General features: G+C 39.7%; 2 protein-coding genes across 4 annotated transcripts in view; one reads left to right on the plus strand and one right to left on the minus strand.

Moving 5' to 3' along the window:
- Positions 1 to 1,722: 1,722 nt before the first annotated feature.
- On the minus strand, positions 1,723 to 13,382 carry LOC127567467 (THAP domain-containing protein 1-like). Of its 3 annotated transcripts, none has more exons than XM_052010415.1 (3): positions 13,250 to 13,382; positions 10,969 to 11,170; positions 1,723 to 8,287 (listed from the first exon to the last, which is right to left on the minus strand). In XM_052010415.1, the coding sequence occupies exons 1-3, from the start codon at positions 13,285 to 13,287 to the stop codon at positions 7,952 to 7,954; spliced, it is 576 nt and encodes a 191-aa protein (XP_051866375.1). In that variant the 5' UTR covers positions 13,288 to 13,382; the 3' UTR covers positions 1,723 to 7,951. The 3 variants fall into 3 exon arrangements, with proteins under 3 accessions (XP_051866375.1, XP_051866374.1, XP_051866376.1); XM_052010414.1 differs by having other exon boundaries at positions 13,217 to 13,313; XM_052010416.1 differs by lacking the exon at positions 13,250 to 13,382 and adding an exon at positions 13,044 to 13,145.
- A 2,171-nt stretch (positions 13,383 to 15,553) lies between these two features.
- The window catches only part of polr2b (RNA polymerase II subunit B), a 40,190-nt gene continuing 38,169 nt past the window's right edge, over positions 15,554 to 17,574 (plus strand). The window contains exon 1 of the mRNA XM_052042207.1: positions 15,554 to 15,753. Within this exon, the coding sequence (XP_051898167.1) occupies positions 15,729 to 15,753 (25 nt within the window). The 5' untranslated portion in view covers positions 15,554 to 15,728. The remainder of the gene's footprint in view (positions 15,754 to 17,574) is intronic.

Genomic DNA, 17,574 nt, shown 5'->3' on the forward strand with positions numbered 1-17,574 from the left:
GAACAGGCCTTGATGCAAGTTGTTATAACATTGACATAAGGATTTCATTGATGCTTACAAAGGATAAAACAAGGTGATAGTCCAGGAGTGCATTGAAATAAACCAATAATATAAAGATACAGATAAAGGTCTCAATCCAGACTAGCAGAAGTAGGGACAGTGTTTGGCAATATCATGAATGAGGAACAAGTATTCTTAATAATCGATCAGATATGTTATCTGAAGTTCATTTTGGGATCATGTATGACACCAAGATTGCAAACACTTCAGTTCAGTTTTGAACAAATTTCAGGGAGAGCAATGGGATGAGAAACTAGGAATTGAAGATTGTAATTTGAACTGAAAGCAGAGTTTGCTCTTCTGAACATGTAATTGGAGAAATTTTCTGCTCATCCATTGCTGAATTTTAGCCAAGCATTCTCATGGAGGTAGTGCAGGATGAGAGATGGTGGTGAGGCATAGCTGGGTATTGTCAGCATACATGAAGAAACTAACACTTGGGTCTTCAGACAATCTTGCAGAGGTGGTTCTCAGATAAGATAGCAAAGGGGACCGTTTGGCTTTTCTTAGCACATTAGTTCTTTGAATTTAGAAACATTGAGGGGCCCCATATTTTGCAGTAATACTGAGAGGGAGCCTAGACTTGCCAGAAAAGATGGGCTCAAGTGTTGAGAGTTGGAAAGAAAGCGTGGAATATGAAACCTAGCAATGATGGTGGGAAACAATGGAGGCCATTAAGCCATTTTTCTTATTAGTTCATTTTATGGCAATATGTATTAGCCCTGGCTTTGTATGAGAAGGTCAAGGATTCAAATCCCAATCTGGAGATTTAAGCATATAATCTGTAATGGTAATTCTGTGCTATACTGAGAAATAGCTGAACTATTTAAGATGGCATCTTTTGGATGAGATGTTAAACTTAGACCCAATGTGCCCCCTCAAGTAACATAAAAATATTTAAAGAGGGTAGATTTTACAGTGTTCTGGCCAATATTATCATCAGTAATATCATCAATCCATCAACTACGATTAAGACAGATCATGACATTTATCTAATTGTTTTTCTCAGACTTATCTGTGCATAAAATTTGTCTTTTTGTTTCTCAAGCTACAATACAACATTGACCGCACTCTTTGGGCCATCCCGAGTTCACGAAAGATGGTAGACAAAAGCAAGTTCGTTCTTTCTTGAAAAATGGTTCACTTGCACACAAAGTTATTCAGTCAACTTTAACATCAATGTAAACAAAGCAAAGGAGAGGTGCTCTTGAATCGCTTATTTCTGTTGTTCTCTCCTATTCTGTCTTTCTCCTTGAAATAAAATGCACATTCCTAACATCTATTTACCTTCCAGTTAAAATGCAATTATATGCTATGCAAATGCAGTTTCTTTTATTACACCAAGAAACATAAATTCACTTCTTACAAAGAGCTAAAGACAGTAAAGAAGAATGAGGATAAATGTGTCATGAGGTGAGACAGAACAATGTTAGAATGGGTTTAGTAAAAAGAAATGCAAGAGAGAGCAAGAGAAAGAGAACCAATAGCAGGGACAGAGTAATAGGGAGTCATGAGGGGGCAGGGAGAGATAGGTAGAGAAAGAGAATACAAGTCAGGATAATGATAGACTTAAATATGTGAAGGGAAAGAATTTCAATCACAAAATGTGTAGCCTATTGTTGTGCAGACAAGATAATTCAACTCATAACAAATAACCATCTTCAATAAATTTATTAGTAGCACAGTCAATTACAGAGAGCACATATTTACCCATGTCCTGAGAATAGCAGTGACTCCAGCACACTATCTTCCACACTATTCTGTCAGACTATCAACGCCACCCATTTTTGCACAAGCATGTTTACATTTAAGGAAAAGTAGCATCTTGACCTGCCTAGACTCAATTCTGCTGAATCAGGGAACTGCTTGGACATCTGAGTATTACTTCTCAATTCCATTATCCTTTTTTTAAGATGAAGGCATGACCTAATACATAAATACTTTGGTAATATCAGGTTATTCTATACCTTACATTTATATCCCAAGTGTCAATCTTCTTATATAGCTGTAATAGGCATAATCAAGAACATTAGATTAATGAGATACATATTCAGATTCTGTTTTAGTATGTCAATTATTCAAAGTTCATATATATTGAAAATGAAGGGGAAGCAGGGTGGAAGAGAGAACATGTCCATGCAGAGAAGGTTAGCTTGTAAGAGAAATTAATAGTCTAAGTCAGGTAGATACAGGTCCTCCCCAGTTTACAGCAGAGTTCTGGTGAACTGTTCGTAACCCAGGAACCAAGTTCCCAGGTGGCAGCCCCCCAGCTGCCAGCAAATCCATTCCACCAGTCTCCCAGACACTCGTTCATATGTTCAGGCTACACATAAATTGGGTATTTGTAACCCAGGGAGGACCTGTAGAGGAACAAATATGAAGGCACATCATAGAAAGGTGCAAGAATAATAGTATTTCAGTAATAGAGCATTTCAACTTTACCAATGTTAACAGAAATCACCCTAATCTGAAAGGATTAGAAGGGGTGGAGTCCAGGGAACTTTTTGAACCACTACTGAAGAAGGCAGTACATGAGCTAATCTTATGGAATGGAGCCAGGTAAGTGACTAGAGTGCTGGGGAGAGAATTTTGGAGATAGTGACCATAACTCTAAATTTCAAGGTGCTTATGGAAAAGTATAATGATGGATAGGATATTAAAGTCCTGAATTGGGGGAAGGCAGATTTCACTACTATAAGACAGGACTTGGTAAAAGTAGACTGGGAGCAGCAACCTGCAGGTAAGTCTACATCTGACAAGCGGGAGTTATTCAAAAGTGAGAGTTCAGGGTCAGTGCTCCCACAGGGGTGAAAGGCAAGGGCACCAAGTCATAGAAACATACAGCACAGAAACAGGCCTTTCAGCCCAATGAGTCTGTGCTGATCATCAACCACTCACTTACAACATCCTACGTTAATCCCATTTTTTATTCTCTCAACATTCTCAGCAACTCCTCCCAGATTCTACCACTCAACTTCACACTGGGGGCAATTTACATAGAACATTACAGCACAGTACAGGCCCTTCGGCCCATGATGTTGTGCTGACATTTTATCCTGCTCAAAGATTTATCTAACCCTTCCCTCCGACATAGCCCTCCATTTTTCTCTCATTCGTGCCTATCTAAGAGTCTCTTAAATGTCCCTAATGTATCTGCCTCCACCATCTCTGCCGGCAGTAACCAATTAACCTACTAACCCACGTCTTTGGGATCTGGAAAGAAACCTGAGCACCCGGGGAAACCCACGCAGAAAGAACATGCAAATTCCACGCAGACAGTAGCCGAGGTCAGGATTGAACCCAGGTCTCTAACTGCACCACTGTGCCACCCAAAGAAACCCTGGATGTCAAGGGATAAAGGATAAGATAAAAAAAAAGAATCACGTGGCAGATATAGGGAAATGAAAAGGGACAAAGCCCAACAACAAAGTGTTAAAAAAATTAGGAGGGCAAAGAGGGAGTATACAGTATCACCGGCAGACAAGATTAAGGAGAATCCCTAAGTATATTTAAGTACATGAAGAGCAGGAGAGTAACCAGGGAAAGAAAAGAGCCCATTAGAGACCAAAGAGTAATCTCTAAGTAGAGCCATAGTATGTAGGCAAGGTCTTAAATGGATACTTGCATTTATATTCACAGACAGACTTTGTAATTGGAGAATTCAAGGGGGGGGGCTGTGAACTTCTGGAACAAGTTAACATTTAATAAAAGATGTGGGGGAAAGGAAGGAAATTGTTGGGGCTCTGACAGATTTTTTAATCTTCTCTGGCTGCAGCAGGGGTACCAGGTGACTAGAGGACAGCAAATATGGTACTTTTATTCAAAAAGGACACAGGGATAAGCTAGGTAATTATAGGCCTGTGAGTCCAACATCAGTGGTAAGGAAATTATTGAAGAAAGCCCCAGGGACAGGATTAATCCAAACTTGGAAAGCAGAGATGAATCAAAGATAGAATGGCTTTATTATGGGAGATCCTATCTGATCAACTTTTTTTTTGGACGAGGTAACAAAAGTCAATTGAAGACAGCAGTGTGGTCACTGTAGCCTCTATGGACTTCAGTGAGGCCTTACACAAGGACCCACATGGAAGACTGATCCAGAAGATTATAATCCATAAGATTCAAGGCAAACTAGCTTGGTAATAGGAGGCAGAGGATGATGGTGACAAATTACAATAACCATCCAAACAAAATGAAGCACAGGAATTTACAGTACAGGTCATTCAGCCCATTATATCTGTGCCAAATCTTTACTAAATCTTAGAATGATGCCACCATATTACCAGATCTTCCCACTGCACTGAGTTTTTCTATGCCTCAAATATAGATCCATTTTCTTAAAAATAGTCTAGGGAATAGTTCAAAGTAAAATGAAAAACTAATCTCTATCCCAACATCTCAGTGGCAATTTTAACCTTCACCGAATTCCCAGTTTATTTACCCTATTTAGAAGGATTGAGAACTACTTGAACTGAGGCTGTGTCCTCATCCCATTGTACTTAGCCAACATTTCACAAGAAAAAATATTTACCTAAATGGTGAATACTGATGTCTAAAGCCAGAATATCAAGGAGTAATTCTATATTACACCATTGCTGATAGGGACAACAACATCAAGGTAGCATCAAGATATTAAGAATAGAAATAGCCTCTTAAATAAATGCAGAGTCAACATCCACAACTAATGCACAAAATATTGCATTCTTCCTTTACATTTAAACTTCCCACTAAAAATGAATTAATGTACATCCATCACACAATGAGAATAAAATGTACCACAACCAACTACATATATGAACAGTAACATACATAGTCTTTACTAGCAAACCTTCTCATAAGGATACTTCGAAGAAAATGTTTGGACCATGCAGAACTGAAACATGCCCTCGCTCACACCCAAAACTTGCTCAAAATTAAGGTTCAAACTTCTTCAGCATATTTCATTAGGAATAATATCAATTAAACATCCAGAGGCTGCTTAACTGTCTGTTCAGGGCCAGCTTGGAGCTATTACCTACCCAGAGACCCATGGGCAAGAGAGCTGACTGCTTTCCACAGGAGAATATGTAACTGGGAGAAACACTCCTGGTCTTCCAATTCCATATACATTAAAACAAAACAAAGTAAAAATAACCTTTGTTGGAATCTACAGGTTGTTACACCATCTGCTGAAAACATGAGTAGAGAATGCCCACACATATTCTCTACTCAGCACCAACCAATTTTCAGAGAAATGAGGCACTCAATGGCACATGGAAGGAACCTACCACCTTAAACAGGGACCCCCAAATATCATCTAAAATTGCATTAGAACTATTTCACACCTTGAGACATCCGTTTTTTTGAGACAGCAATTTGAGATCTTTTGAAGAGGTTGTTGATTGTCTGTAGCTACAAGATTTATTTGTTTCAGTTCTAAATATTGCTATCACTGGTGTAGTATTTATTGCCCGTCCCCAATTGACCTTTCCTGATTGCCCTTAAAATAAATGGCCCACTAGGTCATTTCATAGGGCAACTGAGTCAACCACATTACTGCCAGGCCAGTCACAAAAACCAGACTGGGCAAGAACTGCAAGTTTTTCCTACCTTAAAAGGACTTTAATAAACAAGATGACTTTGATGTCAATCCACTAATTTCATACTAGCTTTTTATTCCAAATTTACTTAGTTAACCAAATTTAAATTCTTTATTCCTGTGGCATGATTTGAACACACTTCTGGATTAATAGTCTAGTAACATAATCACTGTGCTACCATTATCCCTATAGTAAACTAGTAAACTTGTTTTTGTAGAATTACATTGGCAGTCCTTGGGCAAACATGTCATTTTACCTAACAGTAGTACTGCTAAGTTTTATTCAAGTGTTATCAGCCTAACCAGAGAAGGAAACCAAAATGAGCCTACTATAAATTAACTAATGCTTAAAGATCATTATTTACATACATTTGATCACGACTATTTATCCCATGTAAAACTATAGTAGTTCACAGCTAGCTGAGTTGGTGAATGTGTTTTACCAGCCCTCTTTTCAAAGAGGTAGCAAATTACACATTCCAGTAGCTTGTGTATAATTCAAGGATTCAATGTTGATTCATAAGTCTTGCTATTATTCATTTAGATATCAAGTGAAAAGTTTGCAATGCAAGAGAAAAGTTTGCTTAAAAAAAACCAAAAACACAAAAACCACATTACAAACATTCAGGCCCTCAGGATCCTGTCTTTTACAATTAACAACCCCAATTGCTCTTTCATACCACGTACATGAATTATTTAGAACATTCATTGTGGCTATAGAAAAAGCCACACAATTTTTATTGCATGGGTACTTCTGGATGTCGACCAACATAAAACCAAATTCTGCAACTCTGTCCATGGACCCACATGCTACACAGGATTATAATTTAATAGAAATATGATGCCAAAATAATCAGATGTCAGCTAATTGTGCAAAGATGGTTGCATATATGTCTTATAGCTTTACAAAATTTGGTTAAAACATTAGAGGACAAAGGATTAGTGCCATTCCAAAGTTTAAATACAAACAATCTCTTTTGCTTTCTTAAAACAGTAGAAAAGAAACCCAATTTGAAGGGCAAAATTCAAATGAGGTTCATTTGAGTTCAGCTGTTAAACTTCGGTGCAAATAATTAAGGCTATTAAGGCATGCAAAGGCAATTCTTGGTTCTGTACCTTGAAATAAAGTACAAATGGGATGTAATAGCAAACCAGAAGACCTTAAGGCTACAATTCAAATGGTGTTTATAATTTTGGACAAACCATTATATTGAAAGGATACAAGAACATTGGAAACTTGTAGCATATATTTAACATGATGGAAGATGGATGAGGGTTTACAGTTACAAAAATTTGAAAGTGGGATCCCCCCCAAGAGTCTTTTTTGCCCCCATAAAAGATTATATGGTAACCTGGTGCAGTAGTTAAATGATTATAAGGGTAATCATGGACCATTTCCACAGCTCAGAGTATGCTAAAGCTTACAAATTCAAGATAAAAGCTAGAGTGTGGTTAAAATGTGACATTCTCTGCCACAAATCAATTGGAATAGTTTATAAATTGTTAATTGCTTGAAATAATATGGTAAGAAAGATGTAAATATTAGTTTGGTTGTTTATGGGCAAAAACATTGGTGCTATTCTGATGCCACTTTCTGTAGCCATGTTCTTTGTATTCTCTGTCAATGTGGTTAAATCTAATTTGTGATCAATTGTCTTTTCCTAGTGGGACAACTAGCCACACCGTGGGTTTTGCGCAATTTATTTGGGTTTAGTTGAGAAACTCTAATAAGAGTAAATCGCCAACCTATTTTGCGGCATAAAAATTCCCACTTTTTCTCCCACTAGTTCCTCTCAGCTCATATCCAGTCCTTCCATAATTAGTTAAGCTGCCTTCACTATGTTCTGCTTCACTACAGTATTATCAGAACTGTACACAGTACCCCTCTTGGGGTAACTGAATAAGTGCTTGAAAAACCTTACCAGACCTGTAATTTCTCTCTTTTGGTACAGAGTTTAAATTTATTGCTATCACTCATTGTGATAATAATAGTGATCCTCCGTTGCCCAAGATCAGTGGGGTCCTTCTTATACACACTAATACTTTGCCAATTTCATCACTTGTTTTTTTGGACATACTAGAATTTTGGTACAATGCCACATATTCCTGTTACTGGTCTGCTTGTTCTGTTATCTGCAGTTCACCACATCCATAATACATCCAATTTGGTAAATTGTTCTTATTTCTACATTATAAACAATTTCCCCACAACCAACCTTGAGGAATTTTTACTTAAACCCCTAACTCAACCTCGGGTAATAAAAGTTGATTCTATACTATGCAACAAATGTGATACTGGTAAACAAATTACATTTAAACTTTAATTACTTCATACAAAGTATTGTTTAACAGCACACAGTTTTGGTGTGACAATATCTCTCGTGTATTAAGTTCTTGCAATAGCTTCTTCATTCTCTGTAATCGTTGTTCTTGGCGACGAGACTTTTGCTGTAAGAATTTCAGTTTCTTCTTCAGTTTCTCATTTTGTTCCTCCAACTGCTGAATCTTCTTCTTTTGTAAGCACGCATCTCCAACACTGTAGCTATGGTCATAAACAGTTAAGAGTCCATGCGCTTGATTCAGTTCCGATTCCTCCATAATTTCCTCTGCTGCACGATGTTGGTCACTTGGTAATGCCATTTCTAACTTCTATCAATAGTGATTAACAGATTAATAGTTCAGGATGTATAATTTCAATATTCAGTGATTTACAACTGTAACAAGGTCAACTCAAAGTCACAAATAATTTATCTAATTCAACATTTGGAATGTAAAACTAATTTTTAGTAAGATTTAAAAAGGAAAATATTGTACATTTTGTAGCACATGCGCTTTGGCAAGAAAATGTAACTTGTTAAATTTCTTTTAACAATGAAGTTTAAGGAAGTGCTTTATTTGACAGAAAGTCGGAGATTTTGGGATCTATTCAGACCTGAAGGATTCCTGACTTGAAACGTTAACTATTTCTCTTTCCACAGATGCTGCCTGAGCTGCTGAATTTTTGTGACAATGTTTTTCTAAGTGAAAAACAAATTTCTGCTTTCATGTTAAAATACAACGTGTTGAATAAAATCATTGGGCACCAGATTAATGTGATGCCTCTATTCAATAAAATGGCCAAACAGATGCAGGCAATCACAAACCCAGGGATCAAGAAGTTACAAATTTATGTTTTCCTAATAAAAGATCCAGCTCCCAGTATTCACAACTCTTTATAGCAATTAGGATACAAAAGGATGCTTATTTCTCTGATAAGCTTCAGATTGGAAGAGAGAGACAATCTACAGAAAGCAGGTGATAAAGGAATTTTCCTGATGCTGAGATAGCATGTTTAAGATACTGACAAATTCAAATTAAAAAAAATGTAGTCTTGTATCAGATCAAGCTGTCTGTATCCTGTACCAGAATGGTAAAAACAATAAGATGTGCTGATATACTAAAAAAAGACAAGACTGCAGATACTGGAATCCAGAGCAAAAAAACAAATTGCTGAAGGAATTCAGTGGGTCAAGCAGCATCCTTGCAATGAAGGAAGCAGGTTGGTGTGAGAATAGGGAGGAGAATTAAAATAGCTTGCAACTGGGAGCTTCAGATGGCTATGGTAGACAGAGTACAGGCGCACAGCAAAGTAATCACCTCGTCAACATAGCTCCCTATGCTTGTTAAAACTGCATGCCTAAGATTTTTATGTATTCTACCAACTTTTTCAGGTGTTATGTTTAATTGTCAGGATTTTGAGATTTTTAGCAACTATGTATTTCATTACTTATAAATAAATCAGCTTTGATCTGTAAACACTAGTCTTGCATCACAGTACATTTCCCTCCTTATTGGTACAAAATGCATCTACATTGATTAACTATTGTTAGACCTACAATACCCCAAGTGCAGCAACGATGAGACAAATTCCAGCAAAATCCTATCTGGTCATCAACATTGGAGAAAAAAAAGATAGCCTGAGCTGTTTCATTTGGAGATTTGCCTAAATACACAGAAATGGATGGTTATTTAAATGATAATACAATGTATTCAACCAATTAGCTTGAAGATGAACACATGAAAGAGATACAGATAAATTATTACTCCAGAAAAGCAGTCTACTTGAGCCAAATTAAAAGTCAAATTGAATCTACTGAAGAAATTCTATAGATTGGGACCATAATCAAGCCATTATTGCTGAACAAAACTTACTACATGTCCACTCTTTTCATTTTCAAATATGTGAATGATGTGCAGAGGGGAGAAGATGAGAAATAGTGGTAATAGGGGACAATGTAGGGGATAAATACCACAGTACTGAAGGCCATGTTACCTACCCAGTATTGTCGTTAAGGACAGTTCCTTGGGACTGGAGAAAAGAGCTCCCTCAACTTGACTGGCCATCCACATTATAGTGCTGTGAATTTAGTTTGCTCATCTATCCTGCAATCTCTGTCCCCCACACAAGCTGCAAACACCTCATACCTGTTGGACAAGTGTAAAGTCCAAAACTCCTGCAATACTACCTTCTGCATCCCATTTTCCTCACTCATAGGTACAACCTTCTATGCATTTTGACCAGTCAATTCAACATTTAAGCAAAGGAATTTGACTGACTCCTGCAACAAAATGGCCAAGTACTCTTCCCCCTCCCTATACATCATAGTATCCAAATCTTACATTGCAGCTCATCAACTATTGAGCCAAAGCTCTTCAAGCTGCAAACACTCACTGCAAATGTGATCACTATGGATCCTAGTAGTTTCCATCAGTTGGTATGCCATTCTCATCTTAATTCTGTAACCACTGGTCTTGCCTCACTGGAGTCTTTTCTTTTGTAAAGTCAACATACTGTGCTAAAAAAAAAACTGTACTTGCAATTGGGACTACAGTTTTATATTCCCAGGTGCCACCCGATTTCAATTAACCAGTTCCAGCTGGTTACCTAATTACTTGGAGACCAAGACTACTTGTTTACCACTAAAATTTAAAACTGCAAAGCTAAAGAGATTTTAAACTGTAAAGCTAAATTAAACCAGTATATATATTTTTAATGAAAATGAACTCCTTCCCTTCCTTACTCACAAAATATTACTACAATCACATGAAAAGGTGCTAGTGGCTGTGGGAGTGGAATCCATAGTCCAAGTTCTAACAGCAAGGAAAACTGTTTAATCTATAGAATCAAGCCATAAAACTAAAGTCCACACTCTGTACATGCTGCACTCCAAGGATGCTATTGAATATTAGAATAATGTCTTAAAAATTCAATTTAAATGATTGGGTTGCATTCAGAATTACCCATATTAATATACTTATTATGAATTGTAAACAAACAACACAAAAGTTACCTTTGACTGTTGATTTGGTCGAGTAAAGCAGAATATGGATGGTACAGCATTTTCTTCCAGTATTTTATTGTTACAGTTCTTTCTAAAACAGTCCAATGTGAAATGTTCTGAGCACAAATTGCTATTTTTGGTGGGTATAAAATTCCGTCTTCTTACTGCATCCAGCCACTTCTTACAAAGCTCCGGTCGCTTCAGGGGAAACCTTCAATTGAGTTTAAGAATACTGTTAGAGAGTAGACCCATGCTTAATGTCATTATTAACTATCCAAATATTTACAGTTGGTTTGACATTATCCTTCCAAGTACACAACTGGACTTCTGATGACAAAGTGCAGACAAGAGGCCAAATGATATCAATGTACATACACACAATAATGTCTATTCCAAACATTAGTGTATCACACTCAATTCGAGATTCATGACAATTGGTATCTTGCAGGCCACTGCAGAGATGTCAGACACACATCACTGCATGAAGTGTTCAAATCCCCAAATTTAGATGTATTGTCCAAAAAAGATCTTCACAGCTATTTAATTCAGCAAGCTGTTTTTAGCCAAGGCTGCAGAAATTTTGCTGCTTTTGTGTGGCATGCAACTCATTTATTCCTCCTCATGCTCAGTTAGGTTTGGCTCAACAATACAACTTAGAAGCAAAAAGTAATAAGATCATGAGTTTAAGCCCCTTTCAGTATTAATAAAACCTTTTACATCCAATTAAATATTTCTGACATGTAAATAATCATAATGTTACAAACAAATCCAAGTTTCGCACATGGCAGTGATATATGGACTGTATTTTTATTGATATTAGTTGAGTTATAAGCATCAGCCAGGACCTGCTCCTCTTTGAATAGCACCATGGGATTTCCTACATCCAAATGAAAGATCCCATAGTTCAGAACCTCAGTTTATTGTTTATCAAAAAGATAGTACTGAGGATGTATTGTGCTATCAAAATGCTATATGATATCAGCCTAGATTAAATACTCAAGTCTTTGGAATTTGATTGAATACACAATCATCTTAATCACAAGAATGCTACCAGGACCATTACCACTACTTCATGGGTAGAACAGCAAAAGAACACTGTCAAAAGGTGAAGAGAAAGCCATTTCCAATTGTAGCTTTAATAAAAAATAGAAAATGCTGGAAATGCCAGGCAGCATCTGTGATAAGAGAAAAAGTTAACATTTTAGGTCAAAAAGATTCTGACAAAGGGTCTTTGACCTGAAACATTAACTGTTTCTCACAGATGCAGCCTGACCTGCAGATGCTGGAAATCAGAAATAATTTAAGATTTCCAGCATTTGCAGTTTTATTTCGATTTTCACATATTTGTGGCTTTGTTGGACCAGTCTAGCATGGATCTAACTACGTACATTTTCTGACTCCACATAGCACATCACCAGTAAACCTAGATTTTAGGAATTCATGGAGCCTTTATTACATCAAATTTCCTTGCCAGCTGGAGGCATCAGTTCAGGTACCGTTTTGTCTGGTAACTTAGATTAGGATATGCCATCAACAGCTACTGCAATTGCAAAGACTCACCACAAAGTATAGCAAGAAATTTGTCCCTGACCAGAGCCAAAGGGAAAACAAGAAAACATTTAAGAACATTAGAATGATGGATAAAAATAACATGCTGCAGATAATAGAAATCTGCAATAATAAAATTTTAGAAGCTCTGTATTCAAGCATTTCCCCCCCCCCCATGAATATTTTCTGCACTTGGGAGGTTTTTTTTGAATTACAAAATTCTTCTTCCTCTGAAGTGAAGGCACACTATGAAATCAACACTCCCCTCATCTCACCGACAGCCTTCTTTCCCTTTCCTCCTCATCTACCCATTCTACCACCTGAGGTTCTTTTCCCACCGCTGCCAGGGCATCACCTATCCCCTCCCTCCTTCCCTCCTCACCAACTAAGCCCGGAGTGACTTACCAACTCCCCAAAACCACCCCACACACACACTTCCGGACCATTCCTCCAACCCCCTCACCCTGTTCATTCCTCTCCCCTGGAGCCCCTTTCCCACTTCAAATTTCCTCCCCTGCCCAATGCCACCACCTCACCTCCGACATCCCGCTTCGTTCAACTTCCTTCCTTCCATCTGGCGCCACTCAAGGAGCGGCCTGGCCGGTCACCCAGCCGGCCTACGCCAAGCTCCCCCAGCGCCGGTCGAGCTCTGCAAATACAGAGGCGCAACCAACGCCCTCCCTAACGGAAGCCGCCACCCAGGGCCTACCTGTGGAAAGAAACGCCGCGGTCCTTGTCATACCGGTTCTTGCAGCCATAAGCCGAGCAGGACAGCACCATGACACCAGCAGCCTCCCAGGCACCGACCGCGCCCACCTGACCCCGTTCTCGGCGCTTATTGGCTGGACCCGCCAGCGGCCGCCATTTTCGTTCGACTGTCGGTGACGTCACCGAGGGTGGCTGGGGTGAGCTGCAGCCTTCTGCAGTGGCGGCGATTGCTGGTGATGGGTAGGGTGATGTCCTGAAGACAAATCAGTCAAAGGAAGGTTTTGCCAGCGGGACGACACTTGGCTAAGAGTTTAAGAATTAAAAGATGAAGTAGGCCACCTGGCTATTCCAGCCTGCAGCAAGATTATGGGTGACCTTGTACCTCTGCCTCATATTCCTGCACTGTACTCACATCTTTTGATTCTTTAAATATCGTAAAATCTTTTTTTTGAATGAACTTAATGACTGAGCTTCCACACCCACCTGAAGGGAAGAATTCCACTACCCTGGGATTCATTACCCTTTGAATGAAGAACTTTCTCCTTTGAGCCAAATGGCCTGCCCTCTATTATGAGACTATGATTCCTGGTCCTCGGCTCCTCATTCGGGAGATACGTACTTCCTGTCCAACCCTGAAATAATTTTGGAGATACAAGAGACCACAGATGCTGGAATCTGCAGCAACACACAAAGAGCTGGAAGAACTCGGTCAGGCAGCATCAACGGAAAGAAATGGACTGTCGAATGGAAATGTCAACTGTCCACTTCCCAAAATAGATGCTTCCTGACCCGCTGAGTTCCTCCAGCTTTTTGTGTTGCTCCTGAAATAATTATTTAAGTTTAAATGAGAAAGTATCTTATTCTTATAAACTTAATGGAATATAGGTTTGGTGTCTCCTCATACAGCAAATGCACCATCCCAGAAACCAATCTGGTGAACTTTCATTGCATTCCCTCTTGGCAAGACTTTTTAAGTAAGGAGACCAAAACTGCATGTAATGCTCCAGGTGCAGTCTCACCAAGGCCCTATATAATTACATTAAGATTCAAATCCTCATGTAAAGGTCAATGTACCCTTTGCCATCTTAATTGTTCACGACACCTGCATGTTCTTCAGTGACTTGTGCACAAGGATGCTTAGTTTTCTGAACATCAACATTTCCCAATCGGTGACCATTTACAAAAAAAAATGCTTTCCTGTTTTGTACATTTAAGTGAATGAACTCACATTTAATCCCACTCCTTGCTTCCTGCTTACTAAATCAATTCTCAATCCAAGCCTGTGAATTAACCCCAATTCCTTGTGTTCATTGAATTCCATGAGCCCTCTCAATCTTTTCCTCCCTTTTCTCTGATCCCATTTCTCCCCAATTCCATCCCCTGGCATTTTTATTTTCCCTCTCCAATCCCAAATGATCAGTCTTCAGAGGAGGTTTCAGATTCTCCCCCCCCCCCCCCTTTTCCCTGTGAACTCTTCCTCTAACTCTGTGCCCATTTCTTTGCCCAGGTGTCTTCAGCCCAGATTACGGACCCCTTCTCCCATCTCCGGAATTCCCAATTCACCTGGACCCTTCCCTCTAGTCTCCTATCGTCTCCAAAACTATTCATTTATAACTGCTGATGGGACATTAACTGTCTTGATATTTTCAGTCCCTTCACTCACTCTGACCTGCTCCCCTTTGAACTTGTAGTACTTTGTTTATTGGAATCAATCCTTATTTTGTCACCAACTCACCACAAAAAGTGGCACCATTATGGTCTGGAAAACTGATGTCTATCTCACAGAAGTTAAACATCGACCCCCAGTGTCCTCTTGTACCTCCCTCTGGACTAGCTTTGAGGCTTCCTCCTTCCTTCAATGTGTATCAAACAATGCCCACCCACCCTCCCTCCTTCCTTCAATGTGTCTGTGATATGTACATGATTTCTGACCTGCTGGGTTCCTCCAGCATTTTGTGTGTGTTGCTCCAGATTCCAGCATCTGCAGAATCTCTTGTGTCTCTGATATGTACATATTTGAGCCCTGCCTTCCCCTTTGCCAAATATCTGTCAGGGAGCAGCAAACAGTACGCTGGAGGTACTCAGCGGGTTAGGCAGCATCTGTGGAGACAAATGGACAGTCGACGTTTCGGGTCGAGACCTTTCATCTGGACTTGAGTATAGCAGCTGAGTTCCTCCAGCATTTTGTTTGTTGCTCCAGATTCCAGCATCTGCATTCTCTGTGTCACTGAGCTGTTTCACACACACACTCCCCTTCCATCTTTCTGTGCCAGGTATCTCACAGCTCTCACTCTCCCCACGTGTGACAGAAATATCACAGAGCCTTCCCTACCTCTGCCTACTTCATGCTTCCCAGACATTGCGCCGGTCATACAACAGGGAGGCGAGTGCCCATGCGCAGTGCCGGCCTTCCCGCTGCCGGCGGATTGAATCCTGCGCCACGCGTCCAGTGAGTGGGTCGGTTTTCTGCCGCTCTCCATCGGATCCCGGCAAACTAACGTCACGGTATCAAAATGTACGATCCCGATGAGGGCGAGGGTGAGTGTCGTGTTTGACCTCTTAATCCGCGGCTGCATTGTGCGCGGCGGTGAAGGAAAATGGCGCAGCAGCGGGCGCCAGACTGGGCGAGCGGCTCAGCCGAGGCGGGTGGGCTCCATGGATAGGCCGAGGCTTCACTTATAGTAGAGAGCACAGGCCGAGAGCTATTAATGGGAAAGCAGGATGCAAATACAAGCTGGAAGCTTCTTTTTGGCTTCTGTCCTCTTCCTTTTCCGTCCTGATGAAGGGTCTCGGCCCGAAACGTTGACTGTTTATTTTCCTCCATGGATGCTGCATGACCTGCTGGGTTACTCCAGCACTTTGTGTGTGTATTGCTCCAGATTCCAGCTTCTGCAGAATCTCTTGTGTCTCCAGCAAGCTGGAAGTCCCCAGACCCCGGGTCAGTTTTCACTGATCCACAGAAACACTGCATTCTTTTTAAAGCAAGGAATTACATTTCCAAAGCACTTTAACATCCAATTTATGAGCTTCCAAATCATTTTACAGTTACTGACGTACATTCGAAGAAGAGGCAGCTAATTTGCCTACCACACGCAGTCCTTGAGTGATGTTAATTGAGAGATAAATATTGACCTTGGCAATGGGGAATAACTGCTTTTCTTTAAAATAGCATTGCCTTTTATTTTAATCCTGAGAGAGCAAGGATATCTGTATTTAGAGATATCCTTTTAATGTGAAAGGATATCTCTAAATACAGCAGTCCCTCAGTACTGGGGTGCCAGCCTAGATTTTCATGTTCAAGATTCTGGGGCGAGACTTGAACCACAGCCTCCTGACGTGGAGTCAAGAGTGCTGTTAGTTGTCACTTGGACAACTAAGTAAACAATTTTGAATTTTAATGATTGGGATTCATTGTATGATTTGCAGAATGGTGTCTAATAACCCCTTCATGTTGAAAATCAAAATAACTGCAGAGTCCGGAAATCTGAAATAAAGGCAGAGAATGCTGAAAAAGCTCAGCAGGTCAGGCAACATCTATGGCAAGAGAAACAGTTAATGTTTCAGGTCTGACACCCTTCATCAGCATTGACTGTTTCTCTTTCCACAGATTCTGCGTGGTTCTAGCATTTTCTATTTTTTTTTATAACCTTTTATGTTGATTGCAAGTTTGTAAACTGTAGCTATTTAAATTTTGTTAACTGTGGCTTGAAGTTTCTGGCTTAATGCTCCTTTCCTGAGATTTGAGCACCTAATGCAAGGAAATTTGAAGGCAAGGAAGATACAGTCCTATGGAGTAAGAGTGAATCTTGAAATTCATCCACCAAGAAATTAAAGCTCCATCAAACTTGTAATTTTATTTGTGCTACCTTCCTTGTAGGTTATTCTATTCAGCACGGTAGCGTAGCGGTTAGCGCGACGCTATTACAGCATCAGCGATCGGGGTTGGATTCCCGTCGCTGTCTGTAAGGAGTTTGTAAGTTCTCCCGTGTCTGCGTGGGTTTCCTCCGGGTGTTCCGGTTTCCTCCCACATTGCAAAGACATACGGGTAGGTTAATTTGGGTTTAAAATGGGTGGCGCAGACTCGTTGGGCCGGAAGGGCCTGTTACCACGCTGTAAATAAAATTAAAAAAAAAAATTTTTTAAACTTCTTTATGAAGTTATAGGTTAACTGTGTACCCCTTTCTCAATTACACTCAAGTATCTGTCTCCCTTTGTTAATACTTTAGGTAAAGATGAACATGCTTCACCTGTAGAATCCTAATAATTGATGCACCTTTACTCCTGTGTCAACATTCATTGATGTTGTCATTGACTAGCAACAACATAAACTTACTTATGTGGTAAATAACATAAGTAAGT

The sequence above is a fragment of the Pristis pectinata genome, chromosome 2 (genome assembly GCF_009764475.1).
Source record: "Pristis pectinata isolate sPriPec2 chromosome 2, sPriPec2.1.pri, whole genome shotgun sequence".
Classification (NCBI taxonomy): Eukaryota; Metazoa; Chordata; class Chondrichthyes; order Rhinopristiformes; family Pristidae; genus Pristis; species Pristis pectinata.

Coding starts and splice junctions, on each gene's coding strand:
- LOC127567467 (XM_052010414.1), bottom strand. CDS start 13,287: ATGGTGCTGTCCTGCTCGGCTTATGGCTGCAAGAACCGGTATGACAAG. Junction 11,171..13,216: donor CGCGGCGTTTCTTTCCACAG/GTAGGCCCTGGG, acceptor ACTCAATTGAAG/GTTTCCCCTGAAGCGACCGG. Junction 8,288..10,968: donor GACCAAATCAACAGTCAAAG/GTAACTTTTGTG, acceptor CACTATTGATAG/AAGTTAGAAATGGCATTACC.